Consider the following 24,741-nt stretch of genomic DNA (forward strand, 5'->3'; position numbering starts at 1 on the left):
CAGTTGTTCTAAGCGATATAGCGAAATTCTAACTGATGATATTCACAGTCACATCCAAACACCTTGATTTTCAAATTGCAAATGATTTATGTGGATAAAAATTTCTGGAACTTGTTTTCCGAATAGTACACTATAGGATAGATTTTTTTAAATATACAGCAGAACACACTATATCCTTTACTTTTATCAACTAAGCACTCTTGTCCATAATTCGTCTGCCACTTGTTAATCCTAAACATAATATTTATTAAAATAGATTTCTAATAATATCTTCAAAACATAGTATAATTGAATTTTCTTTCAATACGTACGACTTAGAAACTTGTCAACTTCATTTTTGTAATTACAAAATTCATTTGTCTTTATCTTAAATATATGTACTAATAAACGTTCGACAATTTATGGATAGGAGTGTACGTCGTTTTCGAACCTGGACTCAAATGATTTGGCTTCGTGTTCATGCCAATTTGTCTTCAATGGAGACGTTAACGAATCTATGATGAACAGAAAACAATCATTAAATAATTTGGCAAAGACATCGTGAATAGACGTTATAGATCCTTCCTTTATTATCTTGAAGTTTCTAATTATGTAATCATATAATCTTTAATTTAGAAAGTGAAATAATAATGTGTTGCAGCTATAGATTTCTCAATCTATAAATCTATGATAAATCCATAATTTAGATATAATTATTATAAATAATTATATTTAGAAATTAGATTAAGATATAAGGATAAAGGTTCGTTTCTAGGAAAGAACGATATCATGAAAAATATGAATCGAAAAGCAAGGAAAAAATGACAAAATGACAAAACTTTATATTAAGAGAAGAGTCGAAGCAAATAGTTTGTTAAACTTTTCTTTCTTCATCTCGCGTAGATGTGTGCATATCACAGATATAGGCGTGGGCTACATTTCCACAATGGGATCATTGAGCGCATTGTTCTTGAGATGGTGCATACTACTTAGAGACTTTGGACTTCAGCACTTGTGCGGCATGAAATCCTTACAAGTACTCTCCGTGGCAGGTAAGATCAACCTAAAGTCTGCTCTATATGTCCCCTACATTGCACGTCGAAATTTAAAGAATAAACTTCACCGTCTCCCCTTTCTCAAAGATGAACAATTATTGAACAAATGTTATTTCCAAACATTTACCCTTTTTTCATATATAAATAATTGACCAATGGTCTTATAATATTTCACAAACAATTAAAAAGCATTAAAATTTACCTTTCAAAAATTTATCTATTTCTATTAGGTTATCCGAAAAGTTTCTTTCGTTCGGCGACGATACTAGATGGGAACATAAGGCGATAATAGATGAGAAATAATTTCTGTTTTACATTATTTTATTGAATTAGGTATGCTCCATTTCATTCTATTTCTATTATTATGTTCGTGCATACTTCAATAAACTAATATAAAACAAAAAACATTGTGCGTCTATTATTTCCTTATAGAACGAAAGAAACATTCCGCATAACCTAATATGTATAAGTTATTGATGAAGAATCTTACATTCCTCCACAAAGAGAAAAAAGGTATTCGAAAGAATTAAGGAATTAAGAAATTTGAATCATTGATCAATGGTGTTATCATCTTTCAAAAATTGATCTCTTTGTATACATAAACTTTTTTATATAATCTATACTATTTCACAAAGGAGGAAAAGTAAACATTCATTTCTGTTAAAGAACATAAATTTTTCACAGGGTGCCCATTGCTCACAAGTAGCGGATTATCGAGCTTGATTCAGCTTCGACATTTACACGAGCTAGAGTTAACTAATTGTCCAGGAACGTCTCAAGAGCTGTTCGATTATTTGCGCGAACACCTACCGCGCTGCCTAATCATCGAATAAATGACGCTTCGTTGGGAGCAGGGCAACAGCTCCAGCAAATTCCTTCGCGTTCCACACAAAAGACGTTTCAATTCCTATAGGACGAGACGACAACATAAAAAGATGTTTCACGTAAAGCAATATTTAGAACGAACAAGAGTACTGACTACGAGAGGAGGAGACGATAAGGATACGGATAGGAAAGAAGCAATTGACGTCCATACACAAGCAGTACCGCAAATTATTGTTCTCTCTTGTAACGACAAAGGATATAAAAAATGAAAAAAAAAGGATATATAAGAAGAAAAAAAGAAAAACACTAGCCCTAAAAACATGCAAACATGTTAACACTAAGATAGCGCGTAGACATTTTTAATACACCAGAGCTCCTGTATGAATCGCACTCCTTTCTCGCCGATGCTACAACTTCTTATCGGATCGTATATGCGGTTCGATTTGTTTTGTTCTTTCCTTTTTCCTTTTTTGCATTTTTCGTCGAAACGCGTTTGAAAAAAATATGTAAAAAAAGAAATGCAAGAAAAAAAAAGAAGAAAATGCAGAAAAGTATGCATCTCTCAATAAATTGATATCTTATATGGAGTTTCATACGTCGCCGCTTGATAATAGAGAAAACAGAAAACAGGAAGCAAACAAAGAGACAGTTTAATTATAGTAGGTTCTCGTTAAAACGAAGAAAAGAAATGAAAAAATGATATATAAAAAGACGTAGATATTGTACGACGAAATGACACGACAGACTCAACAGTTAGAACTGTGATAAATTTTTATTATACGTATGTTGTTCTACTTTGACTATATACATATGTCTAGGGCGTTGTTTAAACCTGCTTCAACGTTTTAAGGATGCGCGTAATTATCAACGCGTTAGACGCGTTGCTTTTTTTTGAAAGAAAGAAAGGTATAATAAGCAAGCTACGATCGTAATAAAGTGATTAAAACAAAAAGATAAAAGAAACCAAAAAAGAGTACAGAAAAACATTCCGGTTACGTGTTAACGAGAACTTTTATTTTACGAGACATCACGATCCTGCGAGTTTTTCATTTGCTCGACGATGTGTTGCTAAATAAACGAATGAAAAAAAGAGAAAAAAAAACGTTAAAGATCATTGCACATGTATCTACTATTTAGAAGAAAAAAAAGTTTTTAACTTATATTTTACCTATGTATATTCTGCTGTCATGTAATTAATGTTTCCTACATTTAAGGCTTACATCTAGCTAAGTTCCCAATGTTTTTTCATTAAATGTAATGATATATCGCAATATAGAAAAAAAAAACGTATTTTACGTGTTTAATACTGTTAACTATATTTCGACGGTTATTTAAAATGAATCAGTGTCAGTAATGATCCAAGTCAACATGTAAGGTATTGAAAGAGAATTTTACGCCGCCGTTGCACAATAAGTGCAACGTTTTTATGTTCAGACTCGTACTACCGAATAACTTCTGCGTAACATTTTAGCATTAACTCAATTTCTGACCGAACTGAAATTATTTTTTGTGTGTTACCACATGTTTAGCACATAACGTCTTTGTATATATTGTACAAATATGCGGTTAATAATTCTGTTACCAATCAAAACTAAATATATAAAATATATCCGCACAGTCGAAATTCTATCGGAGGTCGGGTCGCATGCGACGCAAGTCATGGATGTAACTTATAAGAGTGATATATGGTAACATGATGGAATGTGCTGTGAAATAAAAATTTATTGATCTGAACTTATTTTTGTACTCTTAGGTATTTTCCCACCAAGTGAGTAGTCCAAGTCCTGGCTCATCAATAGCAGCCTATAATACAAAAATAAAATAACCATTATTTTTCAGTACAATGCGCAATATATTATTATTTATATATGATTAATAATCAATATCTTAATCATACACTTAAAGTATAAATACCTACTCCTAAGGTATATGGAGATGTATTTTTAGCTTCTGATTTCTCAGTCTCCCCGGACATATTTGGTCCCGTAGGTAATGCTTCTGTGAATGTTTCACTTATTACCCTGAATCGTATAATTTCTCCTAAAGTTTACAATTTTATTACCTTATATATTCTTGTTTCATGAAGCAATCAAAGTTTTTAAAATGATTTACCTGCATCCATAAATAAGTCATGCTTTTGACCATCTCCTGTATCATATTCCCACACCCATGCTTGTTCTATTTGATCAAACCTTGATGGATGTTGCAATTTATTAGGTGGTATTACAATATCTTCAAAAAACCCTAACGTTACTGTAAACAATGTTATGGTAAATAAATGGTATGTGTGGTATGTTTATGGTAAATAAATCATAAATGGAAGTAAACATTAATATTGCTCTAAGTATTACCATGAACACCATCAACACTACAGCTTCGTATCTTCCCTATTAATATCTCTTCCATAAATGGACGGAACACAATGAAACGAAATACTACTTTGGTATGCGATGCACCATCCCCAGGAAAAATATATGATTCCTCAATTTTTGTAATATCATGAAGAGCAATACAAAGACCAACATCAAGATAAACCTTAAACAAATAAATTAATAATTCTATCTAATTCTACTGGTAAAATTTGGCTGCAAATATTTAAATGAAATTATGAAATTTTACCTTGTTAGCTAATTTTCTATTGAGTTCATCTGTAATAGCATCATTTAATTTTCGTTTGAATTCCCATGGTGGAATTCTAACTGTGTCCTTTAATTCCGCGAGGACAAACATTAATGTATTGTATATGATAAAACGACTAAAATATAAATATTAATATAAAAAAAAATCTATTGTTTCACTAACACAATATTTATCTTCTGATTTCGATAAATATCCGGAAGTATGATTCCTGTCACAGACTTTGTATGCTTTAAAGATAGTAAACCACCATTACGAATGCATCGAAATAAACTGCATTACTGTCAACATAGCCTTTAACGCACGTGCTTTAAGCAAAGAAGTGCAAAACTTCTCATATTTTGTTTCGTGTATTTTGTTGTATATTTATAGTGACAGATGTAGTTTAAATAAAAAATAAAACTATTTGTGATTAAAAGGAAGATAAAATTGAAAATTTTCTTCCGTAGATCATTTAAAATTTAAAATAAAGGAACAACCGACAGAATGGATGTTGTAAATTCAATTCTAGAAAACAGCACTCAGGAAAAAGATACACGTAAATCCACAGAAGTAAATAAAGATGTGGAAATTGAAACAGACTTGGGAACTCTTTTAGCGTTAGATTATAATACTGTGGACCCAAAAGCGTTAAAGTAACCTACAAAGCCTTTCCATAATTTTTATTTTTGTATGATCTGCATATATTAATTAATGTTTTATAGATCACAGACCGAACAATATCTGAAAAATTTAACAAGGGACAACGTGCAAGTAGTTATTAATAAAATATGGGAACTTCCAATAGAACGTGTTGATGAGGTAATAGTAGCAAAATTGCCCAAACAGAAATTTGTATTACCACGAGCTCGACAAATTCCAAAACCAAAACCTTTGACAAAATGGCAACAATTTGCTAAAGAGAAAGGTATCAAAACTAAACGAAAAGGCAAATCTAAACTTAAATGGGATGAAGAACTACAGGTAAGTTACAGATGCTCTTCTGAAATAAATTTTAATTTGTTGATATAAGCATTTATCATATCTTAATATTTTTGTAGAAATGGATACCTACTTTTGGTTATAAACGTAACAAAGCTATAGAACAGAAGGAGTGGTTGGTAGAAGTTAATAATGAAGGTAAAGCTATGGAAGATCCATTTGCAGCTGCAAAGACAGCAAAAGAAGAAAGAAAGTCTAAGAATGAATTACAAAGACTGCGTAATATTGCCAAGGCAAAAAATATAAAAATTCCAAAGGTAGGACTTCCTACTAGGGAACATTTTCCTGATTCACAGCAACTTTCACAAGCCATGACTATTGCACGTACATCAACAGCATCTCTTGGCAAATTCCAAGATAGGTATATTTCATATTGTATCATTTAAACATTAATCATAATATAGTTATGTATTTAATATAAATTTATATGAAATTTATATAAAATTCCTACGATATTGTATAGGTTACCAAAAGAAAAAGATGCCAAGGGTATAGCCAAGCAAGTTCCAGGTATGAAAAGGAAAGCAGAAGAAATTCCCAAAAATTTACAGGAAGAGAAGAAACGCAATACCAATCTGGTAGACAGTATTCTGAAGAGTAACACTAAGATTCTACGTGAAGATTTCTCTGTACCAAAGTAAATTTTCACATTTTTTTTACAAGATTTATTAGTATAGAAAAGATTGTAATTGAACATATTTTGCAGAACAACGCCAGCTAAAGTAAACAAAGACAAGAAAAAAGGTAAAAAGGGAGCAAAAGCTAAGGGGGTAAAGAAACCGAAAGCAGGTAAAGGACAACGAAATATGAAGCATAAAGTTGGAGGTAGAAAACGAAGATAAAAATTTGTTGGTACTATTTCAATCTCTCTAACTTCGGTTATTGTAACTTAAAAAACATAGTATTAAATATGTTGAAATAAATAATACCAATACGAAAATTTTGTGTTAGCTCCTAAGTAACTCCCAAAGAATAGTTTTAAAATTGACATTCCATAAATAAGTCGAATTTATTTTCACATTACCGACAAGCAATACCATTTTTTAAAGACTTAAATTATCACCTAATATTAAATAAAAATGGTTTAAAAATATGACAAAAATACTTTATTCGTCCTCTCTCTACCAAAAAAACTAATAAAAACTGCAGAAAAAATATAAAAAGAAAAAGATATAGTCAAGGTATAAAATTCATATATGCATACATAAAAATAAAATTAATCAAGGGTGAAGTATAATGAATCGCGAATAAAATGAACGAATAGCATTACAAGTCGATAAGGCAGGTTGTCCCTTGGTCACAGAATCAGGGTAACGCGAAAAAGGTGAAAGGTCAAAAGCAGCACGGGATATCGACTCGGGATAGTCAAGAGGGCGAGGTAACCTGGTAGTGGGTGTAAGGGAGGGTAAGTGCGAAAGCTGGTTGCCCTAGAATCAGTAAGGGGTTCCACCCCGCATGTGATTTTATACATGCATGTTGCATGTGTACACGTTCAATGCCATTTGAACGAAACACAAACGCATTAGGATATCTTGCGCAATCTATAGGAATTGAAATGATAACTACGTTCAATTGCGATGTTTCATTTTAATATCTTCATTCTTAACCGTACTTGCTCATTGCGGTCTCAATATTCTATTTTATATTATTTAAAAGTTATAAATAATCAATCTTATAGAATATAGTATACTATTGCGGGTGAAATAAGGGCACATGGTTGAAGACACAGTGGTATGATGTATTTCAGATTGGAAATGCATTATCCAACTCATATGTCCTGTTTGGTTACAATACTGTCAAGTATGACATCCAATATTAGTTCAAATCCATATTTCAGTAAACGTAACTAAAAAAATATGAAAACTAAATAATTTATTTCACTGATTAATTATCATGATACATGGTTTATTTTGAATATTTTTTATAATTTTAATCATTATACATGCATTCTGCAAACTTTGCATCCTTAAATTTCACATAATCCGTAGTTTAATTATGATATATGAAGATAGCTAAATTTTCCGATATCGACCAAGAATCGATTTATTCCAAAATAATAATTTGGTACCATGACTGTATCTGTAATACATATATGTACATATTTTCGAAATTGGACCTTGTCTACAAGATTCTACAGCAAGATAAAAAAACATTCGCCATGTTACTTGCTAAGCACAAATTATTGTTTTCTGAGAAGCTGATTACTTTAGTTCGATTTTGTTATTTACTTAAGACCAGGAACCGAGCTAGACTAATATTTTACTGTCGATCATGCATGAATCTGATCATGCTTATCAGGCCAGTTATCCGGAAAGGTATATTTCCAGGATATTTCTTTTCTCCTTTAACCACAAGAGAGATACAGATGTCTGACGCATCTATTTATTTTACATAACAAAACTCCAGAACTCGCACCACAACGTCAGTGCAAGAACTGGGAGGGGGGATACTGACGGCCAGTTAACGAAGCAAAATTCTGGCCAGTTACCGGGACACTACTGTATAGTTGTATACAGAAAAATCGAATGTTATTACGTCTACATGCGATAAAGCAAATCATCTTTGAAACTACTAACCTATATATTCACATATACGTAAATATATACTTTTCACAGAGAATTAATCGTGACTTCCTAATGAAACATATAACCCACATGAAAGCATCTTAGCTTTTCGTAAGTACAGATATTCAAAAAGACAATTGAACGAAAGATATATATAGGAAGACGTTTCAGAAAGTTTCAGGAACATGCAGTACTCATTAAAACAAGGAAGAATACGTTTTAAAAAACACGTCTACTGGACCCATAGGTATCGTTAGTTTCAAAATTATAAGTCGTTTCCACCAATCTATAATATATATTTAATATGACCTCCGCTCATTTCAACACACATTGAAGCAATTTTCTCATAGAACTATAATTTAAATAATGTAAAAGCAGAATAATGCTACACATAAACGGATGCTACAATAATAAAGTATGAAGGTATATTCTTCTGTTATTACTGAATATTGAATGATATCGTTACTATCATATCGCATTATATTACTTACTGTGCGAGATATAGATTATAATAACAGCGAACGACGAACATCTGAAGACCGAAATGTATACACACGTAAGAATCTATATACATACATATTTGATTACTTCGACATATTTCATTCGGTAGAACACTGTGAGCATAGCCTAACTCGATAAATTGTAGTAGTTGTAGATAAAACAATATGACACTGAACTCTTTTATGCAGGTTCACGGTTGAAGACGTCTCATAATTCCCAATGAAACCAAAGATATTTGGATCCAATATTATTAAGACTATTTATTCGTTTGGGCAGTACTACATCTCTTGAAATTTAACCCTGAGTTCCTGAAAGACCCTGTATAATCGAGCGACGTAACGCGCGTGCGAAGATGGATATAGAGGAAGGGGTTGCTGAGCAGGACTAAGGAGTAATCGCGCGCGGTCGGTCGCGGTGCTCAGTCAGTGGTTGCTCGCGACGAACGGGCGCGTCCACGAAGTGCGGGGTAATGATGGAGGCTGCGTTAATTGCGACGACCGAGTGATACGCACCGTGTGTATACACGGGGATCGTGTCCTGGATTCGTGTGTCCCCATCGCGCGCGCCTCTCGCCCCCACCCCCCTGTGCCTGTGCCCGTGCTTTCGTGTGCGTCCGTGTCCCTTTAAAATCCTATAACAATCCTCCAAAGGGATAAAAGAAATATATTAATATAAAGAAAACACAAGAAAAAAAGAAAAAATACAGTGTGTGATATAAAACCAAAATAAAGACAGAGCACGAACACGAGGAAAATGTCGCCCACATAGTCGAACCAAGGCGTACGGAGAGAGAGAGAGAGAGAGAGAGAGAGAAGCAGGTCGAACACGGTGCAGTGGTTACCCTGAGTCGTTGGTACGCGCAGCCTTTTGGTGTTGCTGGCTGACTTGATGCCTGCTTTGCTATTGCTGTTGCTGCCGCCGCCGTCGAATCGCCGCCGACGTTGCTGCAGCAGTTGCTAGCGATGCGAAAATGAACGAAAAATAAAGAAAAAAAGGATTGAGAAAGATAATATGTGTTGTTGAGAGGGAGAGTGAGAGAGAGAGAGAGACAGACAGAGAGAGAGAGAGAGAGAGAGAGAGAGAGAGAGAGAGAGAGAGAGAGAGAGAGAGAGAGAGAGAGAGAGAGAGAGAGAGAGAGAGAGAGAGAGAGAGAGAGAGAGAGAGAGAGAGAGAGAGAGAGAGAGAGAGAGAGAGAGAGAGAGAGAGAGAGAGAGAGAGAGAGAGAGAGAGAGAGAGAGAGAGAGAGAGAGAGAGAGAGAGAGAGAGAGAGAGAGAGAGAGAGAGAGAGAGAGAGAGAGAGAGAGAGAGAGAGAGAGAGAGAGAGAGAGAGAGAGAGAGAGAGAGAGAGAGAGAGAGAGAGAGAGAGAGAGAGAGAGAGAGAGAGAGAGAGAGAGAGAGAGAGAGAGAGAGAGAGAGAGAGAGAGAGAGAGAGAGAGAGAGAGAGAGAGAGAGAGAGAGAGAGAGAGAGAGAGAGAGAGAGAGAGAGAGAGAGAGAGAGAGAGAGAGAGAGAGAGAGAGAGAGAGAGAGAGAGAGAGAGAGAGAGAGAGAGAGAGTGAGGGAGGGAGAAAGAGAGAAAGGGAGAGAGAGAGAGAGAGAGAGAGAGACAAATGTAGCCTTCATTGTTTCGTCGTTTGGTCGTCGTTTTATTGTACAAAATCGCTCCTCTGTTAATGCGATGCGCGTTTCTCCTAACGTGAATTAAGAAGAAAGGGAAAAAAAAAGAAAAGAGTGAAAATAATAAATGTGACGTGCCCGTCGGCCACCAGCCAGCCTTTTATTTTTTTTACGCGCTTCATATATGTGTTCTTTTTTTTAGAAACTATATATAGGACTTAATAGGACGATTTTATATATCGCCGAGTTCGTATCTCATTGTCGGTACTATCGGTCCTTCGACATTTTTGTTTCTGGAATTCTTCACGGCTTTGTGTACCCATTTTTACTTGCTTCGTGCACGCACGTACAACATCATTGCATGTAATGTACATTCGTTTCTTCTCATTGATACATATGATCATATAGCGGTAATTACGTTTGCTTGTTTGCTTGCTTTTTCGCAAGAATTCATTATCCTCGTTTTTCTATTCCTGATTTGCAGCCTCGTTCGGTGCTTAGTCGATGTTTAGCATGCGATGCTATCCGTCGCAGTTAGTATTGCTTTTATGTTGAATATATCGAGAAATAATGTGGCGTACACATTTGTTTACATTTTTCTCGGTTATACATCTCCTATACTTTATTTAGATTGCGGATATCTATGCATTTATGGATAATTTAAAGAACAATGTGCAATATGTAATAATAATATGCAAAAATATATAAAATACCCAAGATAATATTTAGCGGATGCACCAAATTTCTATATAGGTTCTATTTCTTTTGTCGCGTTCATAAAAATATAAATTTGTATAAACATCCGCAGTCTAGTCATATTATTATGTAATCGCTGACTATTTACGACGAAGATAGTTGACAAAGATTAGGGAAAAAGAGGATAAGGGATTGAAAATGATAGAAGTTCGACAGAGACAAAGATAGATAGCGGAAGGGCACTTAAAATGAACGCGATGAAACGAGGGAGGGAAGAGAGGAGGTAAAAAAGAGAGAAATGGCAAAGGGCGGACTAGAAGAAGGGAAAACTAGAACATGTCACGATAAAAAACGATGAGGAAGAAGAGGGTTTTTCGATTTGTTACATTTGTGACGGAACCACTTGACCCATTGACAGGTCAAGGAGCAAAACGGAAAGATGCCAACGCAGAAGTATTTTCGTAATGTTCGATTTGAATATTTTCAAAGCTTAGAGGTAAAAAACAAATCTAGGTAAAAATGTATATAAAGATATTTCGAATTAATCAATGTGATTGTTCATTGTAATATAATCTCTGTGCAAAATATGACAAGATGTTTGTAATTTCTTTTTTGTATAAAGTAATCATTGTTTCTTCTAATATTTTAGTTGAAATAATATAAATATATTCATAGATTTTTGTAAAGTTAAAAGTAGATAGTTTTGATATCTTAAAAATCTTTAATTTTGTATATATTTAATAATCGTATCGTATCTTTATATTCACGTTTAGTATTTTTTAAATTCGTGATTATACTATTTTTTGTTTTTGGAGTGTAATTCTTTCTTACGTCCCGCCATCATTATATGTGACTCTACTTCTTATTTCTTATTTGTGTACATATCTACATATATGAAACATCGCATGTCATATTACCTTTACTAATTACCGATAGAGAATTTAGTAATGAATATTTTCTAACTTGTGCTTTCCTTGTGTAGAGGATTTGTAATCAAATTGATGTAATTATATTATACTAAACTAGTTCCTTTATTCTTCAAATCTATCTCATTCAAGCAATTATCTGATAACTTTACATAGTACGCAATACAGAAACTTAACGTTATTAATCTACTAGCTTATCAATTACTATATAAGTCAAATTAATTGTAAATTTCTAAGATATATTAAAAGGGAAATAACATTTGGCAAATATATCACTCACGCATATTATTATTATTTGTTTTCAGAATTAAAGTTCATTTTAAGACAAATCGAAAATTTATGATGCTTTATAAAACATAAGTAACAAATTTGGTAATAAAATGAATGAAATTTTACAACTAAGTGCTACAAATTGCAAGTTACGTGATTATTCTATTTAACGAAAAATGATAAATTCTTAACTATAATCTGTAATCTTTTAATCTATTGATATTATCAATTTTCTTTTTTGCGAGCAAAAGAATATAAGCCAAGAATAGGATAAGTACTCTGTATTTTACATTGGTGTTCTTTACTTGTGGTTCTAATAGTACAAGTCAATTTCATTTCTTTTCCGCTCCTCTATCTGAAATTCTAATAGTATACGTATATCAAGAGTACAATATAATGGCGGGAAAACAATATAAATTGTGTTGTACTATTTCGTTCTTACTTTTCTGACTTCTGTACACTTTTTTGCCGGCTTATGGATATAAGGACAAGTCATAAATTTGGTATGCTCCGAAACGAAGCTTATCTATTTCCAGCATTATGCATATGTAAATATCGCTAGGAAATGTAAAATATCGCTGTAAATAAGACGCTTTTCATGTGCTTCTCGCTAGAATATCAATGGTAGAAATAGGATATGACGGCCGCCAATAGCGGGCGGATGTCCGTCATGTTTCTTGCGTTTACAGACGAAAAAGACAGGAAGACGATGCAAAGGGATCTAAGATCGTAACAGAAAGAACGCCTGGCCCGAAGGCGTTAAACCGGGAAGAGTACAATCGGGGCGCGAAGCGATGTACGCAGCTGCGGGTGGCGCCAGTATAGCGAATAGGAGGAAGCAGAAACGGTTGCAGCTAAACAAACGCGTCGCCGAGGGTACGGTCCCGTCACGACTGAAGACGATACCAGCTTCTCAGCACCACTACCACCATCAACATCAACACCAACACCAACACCAACACCACCACCCCAGCAAGTTTGCTCGTCCGCACGTTGTTCCACCATCTTCCACATCACAGCCACCACAACCACCGTCATCTGCATTCCATCCGAGCATCGATCGACGGCGTCATGTCGAGAAGTCTCAGCAGGTTGCACCTGTTTCTCCGATCCAATTTCCAATATCGCCACCGCCGCTATCCCTTGAGTCGCCAAGTTCGGTTACTTACCCGACTAAATCCAACAACTTCCCATTTCCACCACCATCGATCCTCGATCTCCGAGTCTCGCCATCTTCTTCGGAGCTACAGGTGGGTAGATCTCGTTTAGCGGTAAATTCTTGAAATTTGGCTCTATAGGATTTCATTATCTATCTATACTTTTAGCTCTACTTTTTCTCTTCTTTCTCTATCACACATATTATATAGTTGCTCTTGCTAATAGGTACCCTTTATCTCACAGTATTTATAACGCAATCTACCCTTGTTCAAGTATTTGATAAATCCTCGTTGCACTCTGCACCTTCTCTTTTCTTGCTGGCACACGTTTACTTGTAATTAGGAAATACACCATCGATCGGCTGTCTGGTGGCGTATGTAAATCCCCCGCGATAACACACACATCCTCGAGCGACTCTCCAGGTTCGTCAGCTGGTTATCCATCAATTGTAATTTTTAGTAAATAACATGTCCCTACTGGTTCCTACCAGCGGATACAGACATCACCTAATGCCGGAGGCAGACTGTGAGATGTTAGGAGTAAGTTGTAGTGTCTGGTACCAGCCACAATTAGAAGATCTTTGAGAAGAAACTTGTGTGGTTCTTTTGTTTTTTTTTTGGTTAAGGAAAGGATAAGGGAAGAATTTAAGTTGTAACCGGTGTATAAAAAAAGTGGAAAGGAGAGAGAGGAGGAGGAGAAGGACGGTCGAGATCTTAACGATCAATAAAACAGGCAAATGAATGAGCGGAATGCAGGCTGCTTTATTGATTAGAAGGGAGAAGCAACGGTTACGGGGGGGTAAGGTGGTGAACTTTAGAGAATTACCCTCCAACTTGGCCACCAGACTTATTCCACCGCTTCCACGATATCCCCCACGATCATATGTTTATGGGGTAAGTATTAAAGTCATTTTAATATGTATCATCAACAGTAAGCTATTGGTATCAGAGGGTAACTGCCGCTTTTCTGTCTAATTATACATATGTGCATCGACTTTGTGTAGCTCATTTTGAGAAAACAAATTTATATTGTAGTGTTGTTTATTCCCCTTTTACTTTCTCTTAATCATAGAACAAATAAGTGTTTTCTACATTATTATACACACAACTTTTGTTTGTATCTAAAAGGTACAATCGCTAAATACATCTGGAGAAATTGAAGTGTACAAAATTTCAAATATTTGATACCATAACATTGCTTAATGTGAACTCTTTATTAAAATACTAACTTAAACTATGATTTAAAAGCAAGAACAACAAATGATTTGTGACTGTAATTTTTTAACTCAAAACAGTATTTTGAAGGAATTTCCTATATACCAGGATTTATGATACTAGTCTTTAGACTAATATAGTGCAAAAAATTGTAACCCTACAATGTGCACTACTCAATACTCCACGCCCAAAGGTTGATAACTGGCACTAATTATATTTAATCAATTCTTTGTTGTCAATTAGACAATGCAATGATTACAGTGTACTTGTGTAGACAAGTTCTACGACACATGTACGTATAAAACGTTTATCTCAATTGGTTCCATTTATACAAATCTTTCTATGTTCTACTTAGTACATGCATGCATGTTTTTTATCTTATTATTTATGTGCTGAGTAACGAGGAAAAATCATTAATTAAATTTATCCAATAACATAGTAACAAATTCTAGATATTCGTTTTGATGAACATGTTTTAAATGATAGAGAAAGATGTAAACTACACAACCATATTGATCTTAAGTTTTATATTTATATATACATTTATATTTTGTACAATACTATAAATATATATGATAGATTAAAGAAAATGTTATAAAGTATTTGATATATTAGATTATTCACAATTTTGTTATATCTGAATTGAATAGACACTGAAATGTTAAATAATTTCTATTGTAGCTACTAAGCAACTATTTAAAGGTAATATTTGAACAAAAAATAATTTCAGTGTGGCGGAGGACCAGGCAAAGCAGCATGGCAGGGATGCAGCAGACCTTCTCCCCTTCCTTTATCTCCTATGTCGCCTCATGGTTGCCGTGGGGATGGCTACAAGACAAAGCAATGCGAGGCTCATCGACGATGGATGAAAAGGAACAGAGTAAACAAACATTTGTTACAATTTAAAAAGAAAGTTTTTAAGTTGCATTACACAAAACAATCAATTTATCAATATCACATATACATGTAATTACATGTATTAGGAGCTTCACATACTATTTAGTACTTATTACATCACACGACAATTGTTCTATACTATATTCTTATCTTTAGATAAGAGACGCAAGTTATTGCTATGGAAGCAGTGGGGAAGATGACGAAGAAGATGGAAGCAGTAATGCAAACCGTCGCAGAGGTGAAGTTAGTGCGGCAGTGAATACCGTACTTTATGCGGGGCTGGGAACTACAGCGCTCGGATTAGTTATATCGTTTGTCGGCACTGGAGAGAAAGGATTCCTCAGTCCGGAATTGAGGCTGGTGGGTCCTTCACTACTGTGCGCCGGTTTACTGTGTTGCCTATTTCGGGTGCTGCTCTGCCTCTGTCTATGTAGTTGCGGTCAATGCCGCTGGCGGTTTTGCCATGTTACTTCTGACAAGAAAGAAAAAGTGAGGAAAACGGAAGCTCAACCCGCTGGAACATTGCCTACCGCCTCACTTTTATCACCAGCGCATCAACAACAGCAATCGGCCATGTCTTCGAGTGGCGCTGCATCATCATCAACAAAAGCACACGAGCTCTTGCTCTCTCCTGCCCAATTACCAGAGTGAAAACACAATTACGAACGTTTTCTACGAGAAATCTACACGCCGATTAACTGCCGGTTCTTGTCCAATATAGAATTATCTTATCTCCATTCGACTTGAACCGTACTCGCAAAAACAAAAGAAAAACAACAACCATCACAGCCTAATTCTAGTTTAAATGCGAATTTTAGCGCTTAAAAATAATAGTTAAATAAATAATCGGCTATGTTTTTCTACCCCTACTGTGTTTGAAAAAGTAAACAAAAAAAGAGTAATCATTAGTGAGTTTTTGTGAAGTGCCTCCTGATTTTATTTCTTTCCGCGTTTTTTCATTTTCATTCATTTTTTCATTCTCTTTACAAGGATTACTTAAAGTTAAATCACCTTACTTCCAAATTTTTTAAGAACGTACACATTATTCTAGTCTTACAATATAAGATCAGCTTACCATCTTAAACCGACTTTACAGTCTTTTACAAAACGCAATCCTGAAAGATACGCGCATAGTTGAAATAGTCATTTTGTAAATTGCAGTTTGCATTAAATAATTTATATTAACATCATCTTAACATGCAGTGATCAGGAAAGCTGGAATTGCATTTGATCGGTAGACGTGTAACTGTATATAACAGGTGTATCAGAAGTGGTAGCACTTGATGCAGTCGCGGCAATAGCAAACAATTGATCTTCATATATAGTTCCTTGTGATTCAGTTTTTCCATTGCCTGCTGTCATACCACTACCTGGAGGATTGTCTCCCTTTGTCGCTTCACGATATTTTTGTAGGTACACTTTTAGTGGTTCTACGTAATTATCGAAACCAAGAGTCGTCATAGCAAACAGAATATCTTCACCATTAATAGTCTTGCGTTTTTCCATGTGACACCGATCGCTCGCTTCAGACGTTATAAAAGATATAAATTCAGATACACATTCTTGAACACATTCGCGTGCATCCTTCGCTATTTTCCCTGCTTCTGGTATTGCTCTTTTCATAATTTTGGCAACATTCGCTATTGGAAGAAACCGATCTTGCTCACGAAGAGGTCCTCCACCACTGCCACCTCCAGCTCCTTGTAAGGGATCACTAGCTCCATGATTTGAATCATCTGTATTTTCAGGATCATCTGAATAAAAGTATAAGCATAATTTATAATATAGAACACAAAATATAGAATTCATATACACAGTAGTTCACAAAAAAGTAGTTGGACACTTACCAAAATTGTTTAGAAAATTTTTATGTATATACTGTGTGTTTTATCAGTACAAATGAAATTTTAAAATGTTTTGTATAACATACATATGTTCATAAAAAGTTTCTATAAATGTTCGAATATTTTTGTGAGCTACTGTATACGTCCTTATCTCGTAAAGTTTTGAGGCATACACGATATTGACATCATATCAACAATCAGTTAAAGGAAACAACAAAATACATGTTTTTCTTCCTATAAAATAATGATTCTGTTAAAAATCCCGTGATCTTATGATATTCAGTACAGAATACAAATATCTATGTTTTAAAAAATTTTCAAAATATAATTAACCTACCTTCCATATCATCAGATTGTACACTAATATACGATGCAGAAACACCACCACCACCGAGGAACGCAGATGGACCTAAAGGTCCTCCATCGTCACCACTTTCACCACTATTTTCCATCTCCAGTTTGATTTACACTAAACACGCTAAACACGATCACTTTAATTTCCTTAACCTGTTTATAGGTTTGTTTTCACGATACTTTATTTTTTGGCATAAACAAATTTATTACTAGACATCAATAGCATGTGTAGTTTTCTGACACAACAAGCGACCTCACAGTGCACATTGAAATTATAATTATATTCAGCTTTTTAAAAATATGATTTTTATATACGAGAATATATATTGTACCGTTTCCTCTAATTAAACATTTAATTTATATTCATTATACTAAACAAAATGGAGAAGAATAGATAGAAATAAACGAATCATTCAGGTAGATCCATAAAAGATTCAAGAGTTAAAGCACAATTTACAACATGCATCTATTGTGCATATGAAACAAAAGAAAAAATTGTCATTATTGGTAACTTTTTATATTTTTAAAATTTTAAATAAATAATCTTCTTTATATTTTAAATTTATTTGAATACGATCAATTAATTGATTCAATGAAACGCTTAATGAATATAATTTCTACATTTGTGATTAATTTTAAAATATGTCTTGTCACTTAAAACGGATGAATAGAAGATTATTTAAATATATATTGCTTTACATCAGAATTTCTTAACATTTAAAGTTCGCGCCAAAAATGTTAGAATAGATTCACAACTATATTCGTGACGTATGAAGGCGAATACGCAATGCTTTAAACGAATCGTTCGAATAGAATAATAATAATCATAGTTTCATCGTGTGCGCATAAATGTGCAACAAGTAGTTTATTTAAAATTATTGATATGGCTATGTCTAGTATTTTATTAATGCGGAAAGGTTTATCAGTAAACGGTAAGCGAGTTTTCTTTATTTGTAATATATGCCAATCACAATTCATAAGCACATCATTTTCATCTTGACGTTTGTTGCTGAAATTTTGAAATAAATTATACAATTTTGTGTGGAAAATATTAAGACAATTGTGCAATACGTGTGATGATTGCATTCGTTTACGTAATTTTGTCATTATATGTTTCTCGTTGCGGAAAGATATACATGGTTTTGTTTATAGTATAGTATGATCGTATAAGCAAGGTATAATGTCACTTCTAATACCACTGCAGCTACGCGAACTATTTTATTTAACACATCTATCTTGAAATACTCCAATGATTTTCTGTGTTCATTAATTTTTGTTTTCATTCATGGAGATAGAAACATTAAATACGTTAAAGGAAGAGGTTATGTTCATATTATATTTTACAAGTGTATTTATGTGATAAGTTATCTATTAAAGAAAAATGACAGAACGTCAAGAAAACCTGACAAAGAAATTTGTTAAGGAATTAACAGACAATTTAAAAGAAAATAAATTCGAAGAAGTTTTACACTTCTTTGAGGGTAATAGTTATGATGATATTATTAGAGAGTCCTCATGGGATATCGTTCCAATTATATTATCTTATCTCACTATGGAAAATATAAAATGCAATGGAAACTTAGTCGAATGCTGTACAATAATATTAAATGCTATAGTAGAAAAATGTAATCCTTCTGAGACGGTATTAGAATTATTAGAACAAGTGGAAGGTCCAGAAGATGATATAAAATTTTCTATAATTCTAAGCGTACTTATCAAATGTCTTTCAAAAATGGACAATAAAATGAAGGCAATAGAATGGTGCATTAGTACAATAAAATCTTACATTGAAAGTCTACCTATACCAGAAAAAGATTCTCAAGACTATATTATTATTACAAATAAAGTAAAAAATATTTATAATGAAGTTATATTATTTTTAGAACCATTAATAAATGAGTCAAGATTAGGAAATTCCAAAACATATACCATATTAAGAGATTACCTTGCTAGCATTCTAATTTTTTTAATGGGAAAACCATTGATTTATTTACAAGAAAAAGAATTAGAATCTTGTTCAAGTAAACCATTACCTGAAAGAATTGTAATACTTGTAAGTCAAGTAACTGGAGATTTGCTTTCATTTCTAAACATTACAAATGTAAGAAGTAGGAAAACTATGTCCAAGAAGAAAAATATAGAAGAAGAGAGCTTCAACCTTAAAGTAACGCTTTTTGAATTAAACGAGAACATATCAGATTTGGCATATGCTAACTTTTACTTTTACGTTATAACAAAACTACATCTGTGGGAGAAGGTACCGCAGGTATATGATTTGCAATATGTCTTTCAGACATGCATATATCTTATTGTTAAATTATTACAAGAACAAGAAAGTACTATGAAAGGTTTAAATTTCCTGGATCATCTTTTGATGAGATTAACAAGACGTTCTTTAACATTGCAATTATTAGAATTGAATATATTCTTTGAGTTGTTCAATGTACTTGTGAATGTGATGATTTATTCCAATAGCAATAAAGAGAGGAAAAAAGCTTTGAATTTATTTCAAAACTACATTGAAATGTTTGATATACAAGCTAGATACTCCATTATTTTACATTTGTATCAAACTAATGAACATTCAGGTTTATTGAGTCTAACTACAGGAATATTTAAAACTTCTATTATTGAATGCCTCCAAGCGAAGCCTCCTATGCCATATTTTCTGGGTAGTAATCTAGGAACTTTAATCAAATTGGCTTGTAAATTACACCATGGTAGTGCATCAGATCTAGTGGAATTATGTGATGAAATAATTACAAGTCTAAATCTGTTAAGATTTCTATTTATAAGGGATAAGCAAAATCAAACTGGTATCTGGAACTTGGTAAATAAACTTCATAATGAGTATTTACTGCCACTAAGAGAAGGAATAGATCTCTCTAGAGCACATTGGAAAGTAAAAATAAAAGATTTAGAAGAGCAAAAGAAAATGCACAAAATAACTGAGAATACAGAATTAGAAAAAAGCTATGCTGAGATAACACTAACTGTTGGTGGTGAAAAATTACCAGCAATGCCAGTTCCAGAAAAAATTACATTTTGTTATCAAGCACTAAATGGTCTGGATGTAATGGAAAGCATTTTAATTAGAGTCAATGAATGTATTGCTAATAATCCCTTTAAGCAAAATATTAATAAAATAGTATCTTCAGAATAAAAAATGTATATTTATGAAGTGTATATAACTCACTGCTGAATAAAAATCATTCTTTATTTACATTTCATGTATTTTGACTATATCCTATTATTTACTATTTTGCAAAATTATATTTCTTGGAATAAAGGAAAAGAAATAAAAAAACAAATTTGACTTTGATAGGTTTTAGGCGTTTATGGACTTGTAGAGTACTACTCACAGATCAATCCAAAAATAATCAGCAGCAATTAAATCAGGAACATAGTAAAGAAAGTGAAGAGGAATATGAGAAGAGTATCAAAACAAAAATTCTTGCTGCATCTTTAAAGTATGTCCATGATCTTGGATGGAGCCAGCAAGCCATCAGTGCTGGTAATTTGTAATAATTTTTCAGTTAAGTAGATGAGTCAGGACCAATCTTTTGTGTGAGTGAATAAATATATTTTCAATGTATTACAGATATAGTATGTTTTTTAATTGTTTAAAAAATTTTTTATATTTTGATTTAAAAAAATAATTTCATGTTGTTAGTGTATGATATAGATAATAAATAAAAATATTTAATGAAAAGTTATGTACCAAAGGTGCTGAGTCTGTTGGCTACCCTGGGATAATTCATGGATTGTTCCCTAATCGAGGAGCAGATTTGGTTCATTATTTTTATTTAACATGCAATAAGGAATTGAATAAAATCCTTGAAGAAAAAGCTCTTACTGTTGAAAAAAAACCTACTAAAGAAACAAAGATATTAGAATTACAAGTACGCAATGCTGTTGAGACAAGACTCAAAATGGTGATTCCATATAAAAAGACATGGCCACAAGCGTTAGCTCTTATGGCTCTACCACCAAACGTACCAATGTCACTAGCTAATTTACTCACTTTAGTGGACGATATTTGCTATTATGCTGGTGATAGATCAGTTGATGTAAGAATAATAAGCATATTTTGTAAATCTATGTTAAAATATTAATGACTATGAAATGTATCTTATATAAAAATTTTGTTGAATCAGATGAACTGGTATACTAGAAGAGTAGTATTAGCAGGTATTTATAAAACCACCGAATTGTATATGTTACAAGATAATAGTGAAGATCATCAGAAAACTTGGAATTTCTTGGAAAGACGAATAAAAGATGCAACACAAATTCATACAATTCTAACAACAACTTCTGATATGGCATTACCAGATTTAAATCGTGCTAGTGAAGCAGCAAGTGCTGCCTTTGTTACAGTAAGTATATTAAAGTATGAATCGTCTTTTTCTAAATACTTACATTGTATATTTTTATTTTAAACAGGCACGCAATATACTTGGACTGAATTGGAATAGGTAGAAAAGAAAGAAAAATTAAAGCTTAGATCACTAAATAGAGAAAAAGTACGAAGTATTTTTTGGAGTTCATTTGATACAAATGAAAATATGAATTTATGTAAAAAACTTGTGTAACAATATTTAAATACTGATGGTATTAAAAAATAGGATAATGTTAAGACAAGTTAACGATCATAGCTAGTTTATTTTAGTGTCATATTTTAACAAGATCTGTACATGTGAGTTTGAATTCAATAAATGTGATTTACTTTTGATGCATATAAAGATATAAACTGATAGAAATATAGATTTAATAATGTTTAATAATTACCCTGCAATATTGTTATGATTAAGGTTATATAGTATTCTTTTTATACAAAATTACGTTGTGTCTCCATTGAACAAGAGATCAACTTCGGTCCTTATCATTGAATTGAGCAGGAGATTACTTTTATTATAAAAAAATATATTTTTTTATACAGATACACACCACACAGCCAAGTACTTCATAAATCGAATAAACTTCAAATTACGTTAAAAAGTATAACGTATTTTGTAGAGAAGTGATTCATGCAAACCTAAATCTTTCACATATTGTTCATTATCAATGTTCTTGAAAGTGATGCAATTATATCAATTAATTTTTATAAAAGTAAAGATATCTTGCAAATCTTAACAATGAACATTTCAGTTCTTATAAAAAGAAGCTCATATCTAATCTTTTGTTATTTCTCGGAAATACGTTTTTCTGAGAAAGCTATTATTGCTATGCAATACAAACTTTGCGTTGTCAATAACAATACATTTACAATGTAACAAATATTTTTTGCGAGGCCGATGTTAATAGTGCGCTTCTTCTATGTAACCCTTGATTGTTTTTGGTAAAGGCAACTTATGAATATTGTCTAATCTAGTATTTTGACGTATAACAAAACGACAAAGGTATTGTAAACTTCGGACTTGAGTAAACCTGCTTACTGGCTTTGTTAATCTAACAGGGAAAGACGGATGACCAGGATACTTAGGCCGTGAATAGCAGAAAACTGCTGATTGACTAAAATTCATTGAATAGTCAATTAAATCAGCCACTGAACTAAATCCCTCACTTTCACTTTGGTTGCATAAAGAAAATAAACCACCACTATGTTCCATACGAGCATGGAGTAATTTGCCAGCTGATTTAAAGCTAAGTGTTAGGACATATCTATAAATAAAAAAATATATATGGATTTTCCTCAATGATAGCTTTAACAAAAAAGAAAAAAAGAGGAAGAAAAACAAACCTATCGTCTGATGAATCTCTTACTAGGAATGCACCATCTGGTTCAGATAGAAGTTTGGCATCAGCCTCAGTTCCTGATATTGGACCCCAATACCACCCATAATTACTTAATTTAAGCAATTCCTCTGTAAGACTTGCTTTTGCTTTGTTATCATTATTTCTATTATCTTCTATATTTTCTTTAATTCTTTCAACTTGATGTTTTACTATATAATTTTCTATTATTGATCTGGGTTCTAACTGGTCTGTTTCATTATTGGAGCATGATTGGTATATGTCAGAAACATTTTTATGATCGATATCTGTCTCCAACTTATTAATAATTTGTTCATTAATTGCTTCTAGTTTCTCTTCAGTGTCACTGCAACTATTTATGGTATCATTTAGGCTCTCTGAGATATATTCATTTTGTGACACATTGCTGTTTTGATCATCAAAATTCTTGTCAGTTTCTTCGCATTTTAATTCAGAGATATTATCTTCTTCAGGAGAAATTGTAGGCACATCCTTCTGAATAACTAATGGATCATAATTTGTATCATTTTGTACGCTAGATGTTTCGACTTCCTTCGTCTGTAAGAACTTTGATTATGCATGAAACAAAGATCTTTGTCATGAAAATTTGTGCGTACTTACCCTTTGCTTAGATTTATGAGTCAACTTTCTGATCTGCATGTGTTTCTTAATATTCTTAAAAAATTCAAACGATGTTTTGGAGGAGAGAGTATTTTTCGTTTTACATTCATTTTCATTTGTTTTGACTTTAACTTCTATTAAATCCTCCTTTTTCTTCTGGTTCTCCTCTTTTTTTGATACATTCTCACGTCGTGAATCACGCCACCAAAGAAAATCAAACGTTCTACCATTCAACTTACGTGGTTTCAAGCTTTGGTTCGATGTTTTCGCCGTACATGTTGGTGCAGTCGTGATGAATTCCTCTGACATTTGACTTATCATGTTTCAATATCATGCGGCCCTTCAAACTGGCTCCAAGCTGAAGAATGGATACGCTTCCACTATCTTATCAAAAATTATTTCACACGCCATCTATTTCTTAACTTCTATTCTTTCTTCGTGATTACAAATTTTTTCTCAGAAATTTGAAAAACTTCACTGTAGATTATCGTTTAACATCATTCCAGAAAATTATCCTATTATGCCGCCCAAATGTAGTCCAACATGAGAATGTTTTTGTGTACTTTCGTAAATTTGTATCAAATTATTCCCTACTGCTTTGAAAGATATGTTTTTCCACTAACTTTGTCTAGAAAGTTCCTGTGAACTAGATTATCATTGGTTAAAGTATTTGTTACCAACATAACATGACAGCTAGAAAAAAAGATTAAAATAACTAAACTATAATCTGTCCAGTTAATACTCTGGTCCACGGAATCGCTAGGAAAGACCATCCAGTTGGACGACCAACCAATTTGTGTTGAAAAAAGATCAAGATGGAAGGCAAGAATAGATTTCATTCTGCGAA

At 33.1% G+C, this 24,741-nt stretch overlaps 8 protein-coding genes across 12 annotated transcripts in view; 5 read left to right on the top strand and 3 right to left on the bottom strand.

The window, feature by feature from the left end:
• Positions 1–3,593, top strand: part of LOC100746877 (F-box/LRR-repeat protein 16) — a 15,979-nt gene extending 12,386 nt beyond the window's left edge. The window contains exons 6-7 of the mRNA XM_033319490.1: positions 883–1,031; positions 1,719–3,593. Coding sequence (XP_033175381.1) covers positions 883–1,031; positions 1,719–1,867 — 298 coding nt within the window. The 3' untranslated portion in view covers positions 1,868–3,593. The remainder of the gene's footprint in view (positions 1–882; positions 1,032–1,718) is intronic.
• Positions 1,622–4,867, bottom strand: LOC100746997 (DNA-directed RNA polymerase III subunit RPC8). Its single transcript, XM_012382729.3, has 6 exons — positions 4,479–4,867; positions 4,211–4,394; positions 3,972–4,112; positions 3,778–3,899; positions 3,595–3,662; positions 1,622–1,941 (listed from the first exon to the last, which is right to left on the bottom strand). The coding sequence occupies exons 1-5, from the start codon at positions 4,587–4,589 to the stop codon at positions 3,609–3,611; spliced, it is 612 nt and encodes a 203-aa protein (XP_012238152.1). The 5' UTR covers positions 4,590–4,867; the 3' UTR covers positions 1,622–1,941; positions 3,595–3,608.
• LOC100747187 (ribosome biogenesis regulatory protein homolog) lies at positions 4,795–6,417 on the top strand. Its single transcript, XM_003484567.3, has 5 exons — positions 4,795–5,131; positions 5,201–5,459; positions 5,537–5,838; positions 5,941–6,114; positions 6,184–6,417. The coding sequence occupies exons 1-5, from the start codon at positions 4,983–4,985 to the stop codon at positions 6,317–6,319; spliced, it is 1,020 nt and encodes a 339-aa protein (XP_003484615.1). The 5' UTR covers positions 4,795–4,982; the 3' UTR covers positions 6,320–6,417.
• A 2,502-nt stretch (positions 6,418–8,919) lies between these two features.
• On the top strand, positions 8,920–16,214 carry LOC100747428. Of its 2 annotated transcripts, XM_003484569.4 has the most exons (4): positions 8,920–9,395; positions 12,739–13,299; positions 15,152–15,301; positions 15,475–16,214. In XM_003484569.4, the coding sequence occupies exons 2-4, from the start codon at positions 12,844–12,846 to the stop codon at positions 15,967–15,969; spliced, it is 1,101 nt and encodes a 366-aa protein (XP_003484617.1). In that variant the 5' UTR covers positions 8,920–9,395; positions 12,739–12,843; the 3' UTR covers positions 15,970–16,214. The 2 variants fall into 2 exon arrangements, with proteins under 2 accessions (XP_003484617.1, XP_033175453.1); XM_033319562.1 differs by lacking the exon at positions 8,920–9,395 and having other exon boundaries at positions 12,218–13,299.
• A 68-nt stretch (positions 16,215–16,282) lies between these two features.
• Positions 16,283–17,729, bottom strand: LOC100747307 (nuclear transcription factor Y subunit B-1). Its single transcript, XM_003484568.4, has 2 exons — positions 17,500–17,729; positions 16,283–17,072 (listed from the first exon to the last, which is right to left on the bottom strand). The coding sequence occupies exons 1-2, from the start codon at positions 17,612–17,614 to the stop codon at positions 16,525–16,527; spliced, it is 663 nt and encodes a 220-aa protein (XP_003484616.1). The 5' UTR covers positions 17,615–17,729; the 3' UTR covers positions 16,283–16,524.
• A 563-nt stretch (positions 17,730–18,292) lies between these two features.
• LOC100747545 (ubiquinone biosynthesis protein COQ9, mitochondrial) lies at positions 18,293–22,269 on the top strand. Of its 3 annotated transcripts, none has more exons than XM_012382809.3 (5): positions 18,293–18,448; positions 20,842–21,051; positions 21,230–21,586; positions 21,674–21,895; positions 21,963–22,269. In XM_012382809.3, the coding sequence occupies exons 2-5, from the start codon at positions 20,989–20,991 to the stop codon at positions 21,996–21,998; spliced, it is 678 nt and encodes a 225-aa protein (XP_012238232.1). In that variant the 5' UTR covers positions 18,293–18,448; positions 20,842–20,988; the 3' UTR covers positions 21,999–22,269. The 3 variants fall into 3 exon arrangements, with proteins under 3 accessions (XP_012238232.1, XP_003484618.1, XP_033175485.1); XM_003484570.3 differs by having other exon boundaries at positions 20,842–21,030; positions 21,243–21,586; XM_033319594.1 differs by lacking the exon at positions 18,293–18,448 and adding an exon at positions 18,484–18,691.
• LOC105680455 (glomulin) lies at positions 18,698–20,741 on the top strand. Its single transcript, XM_012382789.3, has one exon. The coding sequence runs from the start codon at positions 18,898–18,900 to the stop codon at positions 20,677–20,679; it is 1,782 nt and encodes a 593-aa protein (XP_012238212.1). The 5' UTR covers positions 18,698–18,897; the 3' UTR covers positions 20,680–20,741.
• Positions 22,162–24,496, bottom strand: LOC100747667. Of its 2 annotated transcripts, none has more exons than XM_012382793.3 (3): positions 23,895–24,496; positions 23,260–23,840; positions 22,162–23,180 (listed from the first exon to the last, which is right to left on the bottom strand). In XM_012382793.3, the coding sequence occupies exons 1-3, from the start codon at positions 24,213–24,215 to the stop codon at positions 22,817–22,819; spliced, it is 1,266 nt and encodes a 421-aa protein (XP_012238216.1). In that variant the 5' UTR covers positions 24,216–24,496; the 3' UTR covers positions 22,162–22,816. The 2 variants fall into 2 exon arrangements, with proteins under 2 accessions (XP_012238216.1, XP_003484619.1); XM_003484571.4 differs by having other exon boundaries at positions 23,260–23,831; positions 23,895–24,491.
• Between the last annotated feature and the right edge of the window lie 245 nt (positions 24,497–24,741).

Source organism: Bombus impatiens, unplaced genomic scaffold (assembly GCF_000188095.3).
Source record: "Bombus impatiens unplaced genomic scaffold, BIMP_2.2 scf_0019, whole genome shotgun sequence".
Taxonomy (NCBI): Eukaryota; Metazoa; Arthropoda; class Insecta; order Hymenoptera; family Apidae; genus Bombus; species Bombus impatiens.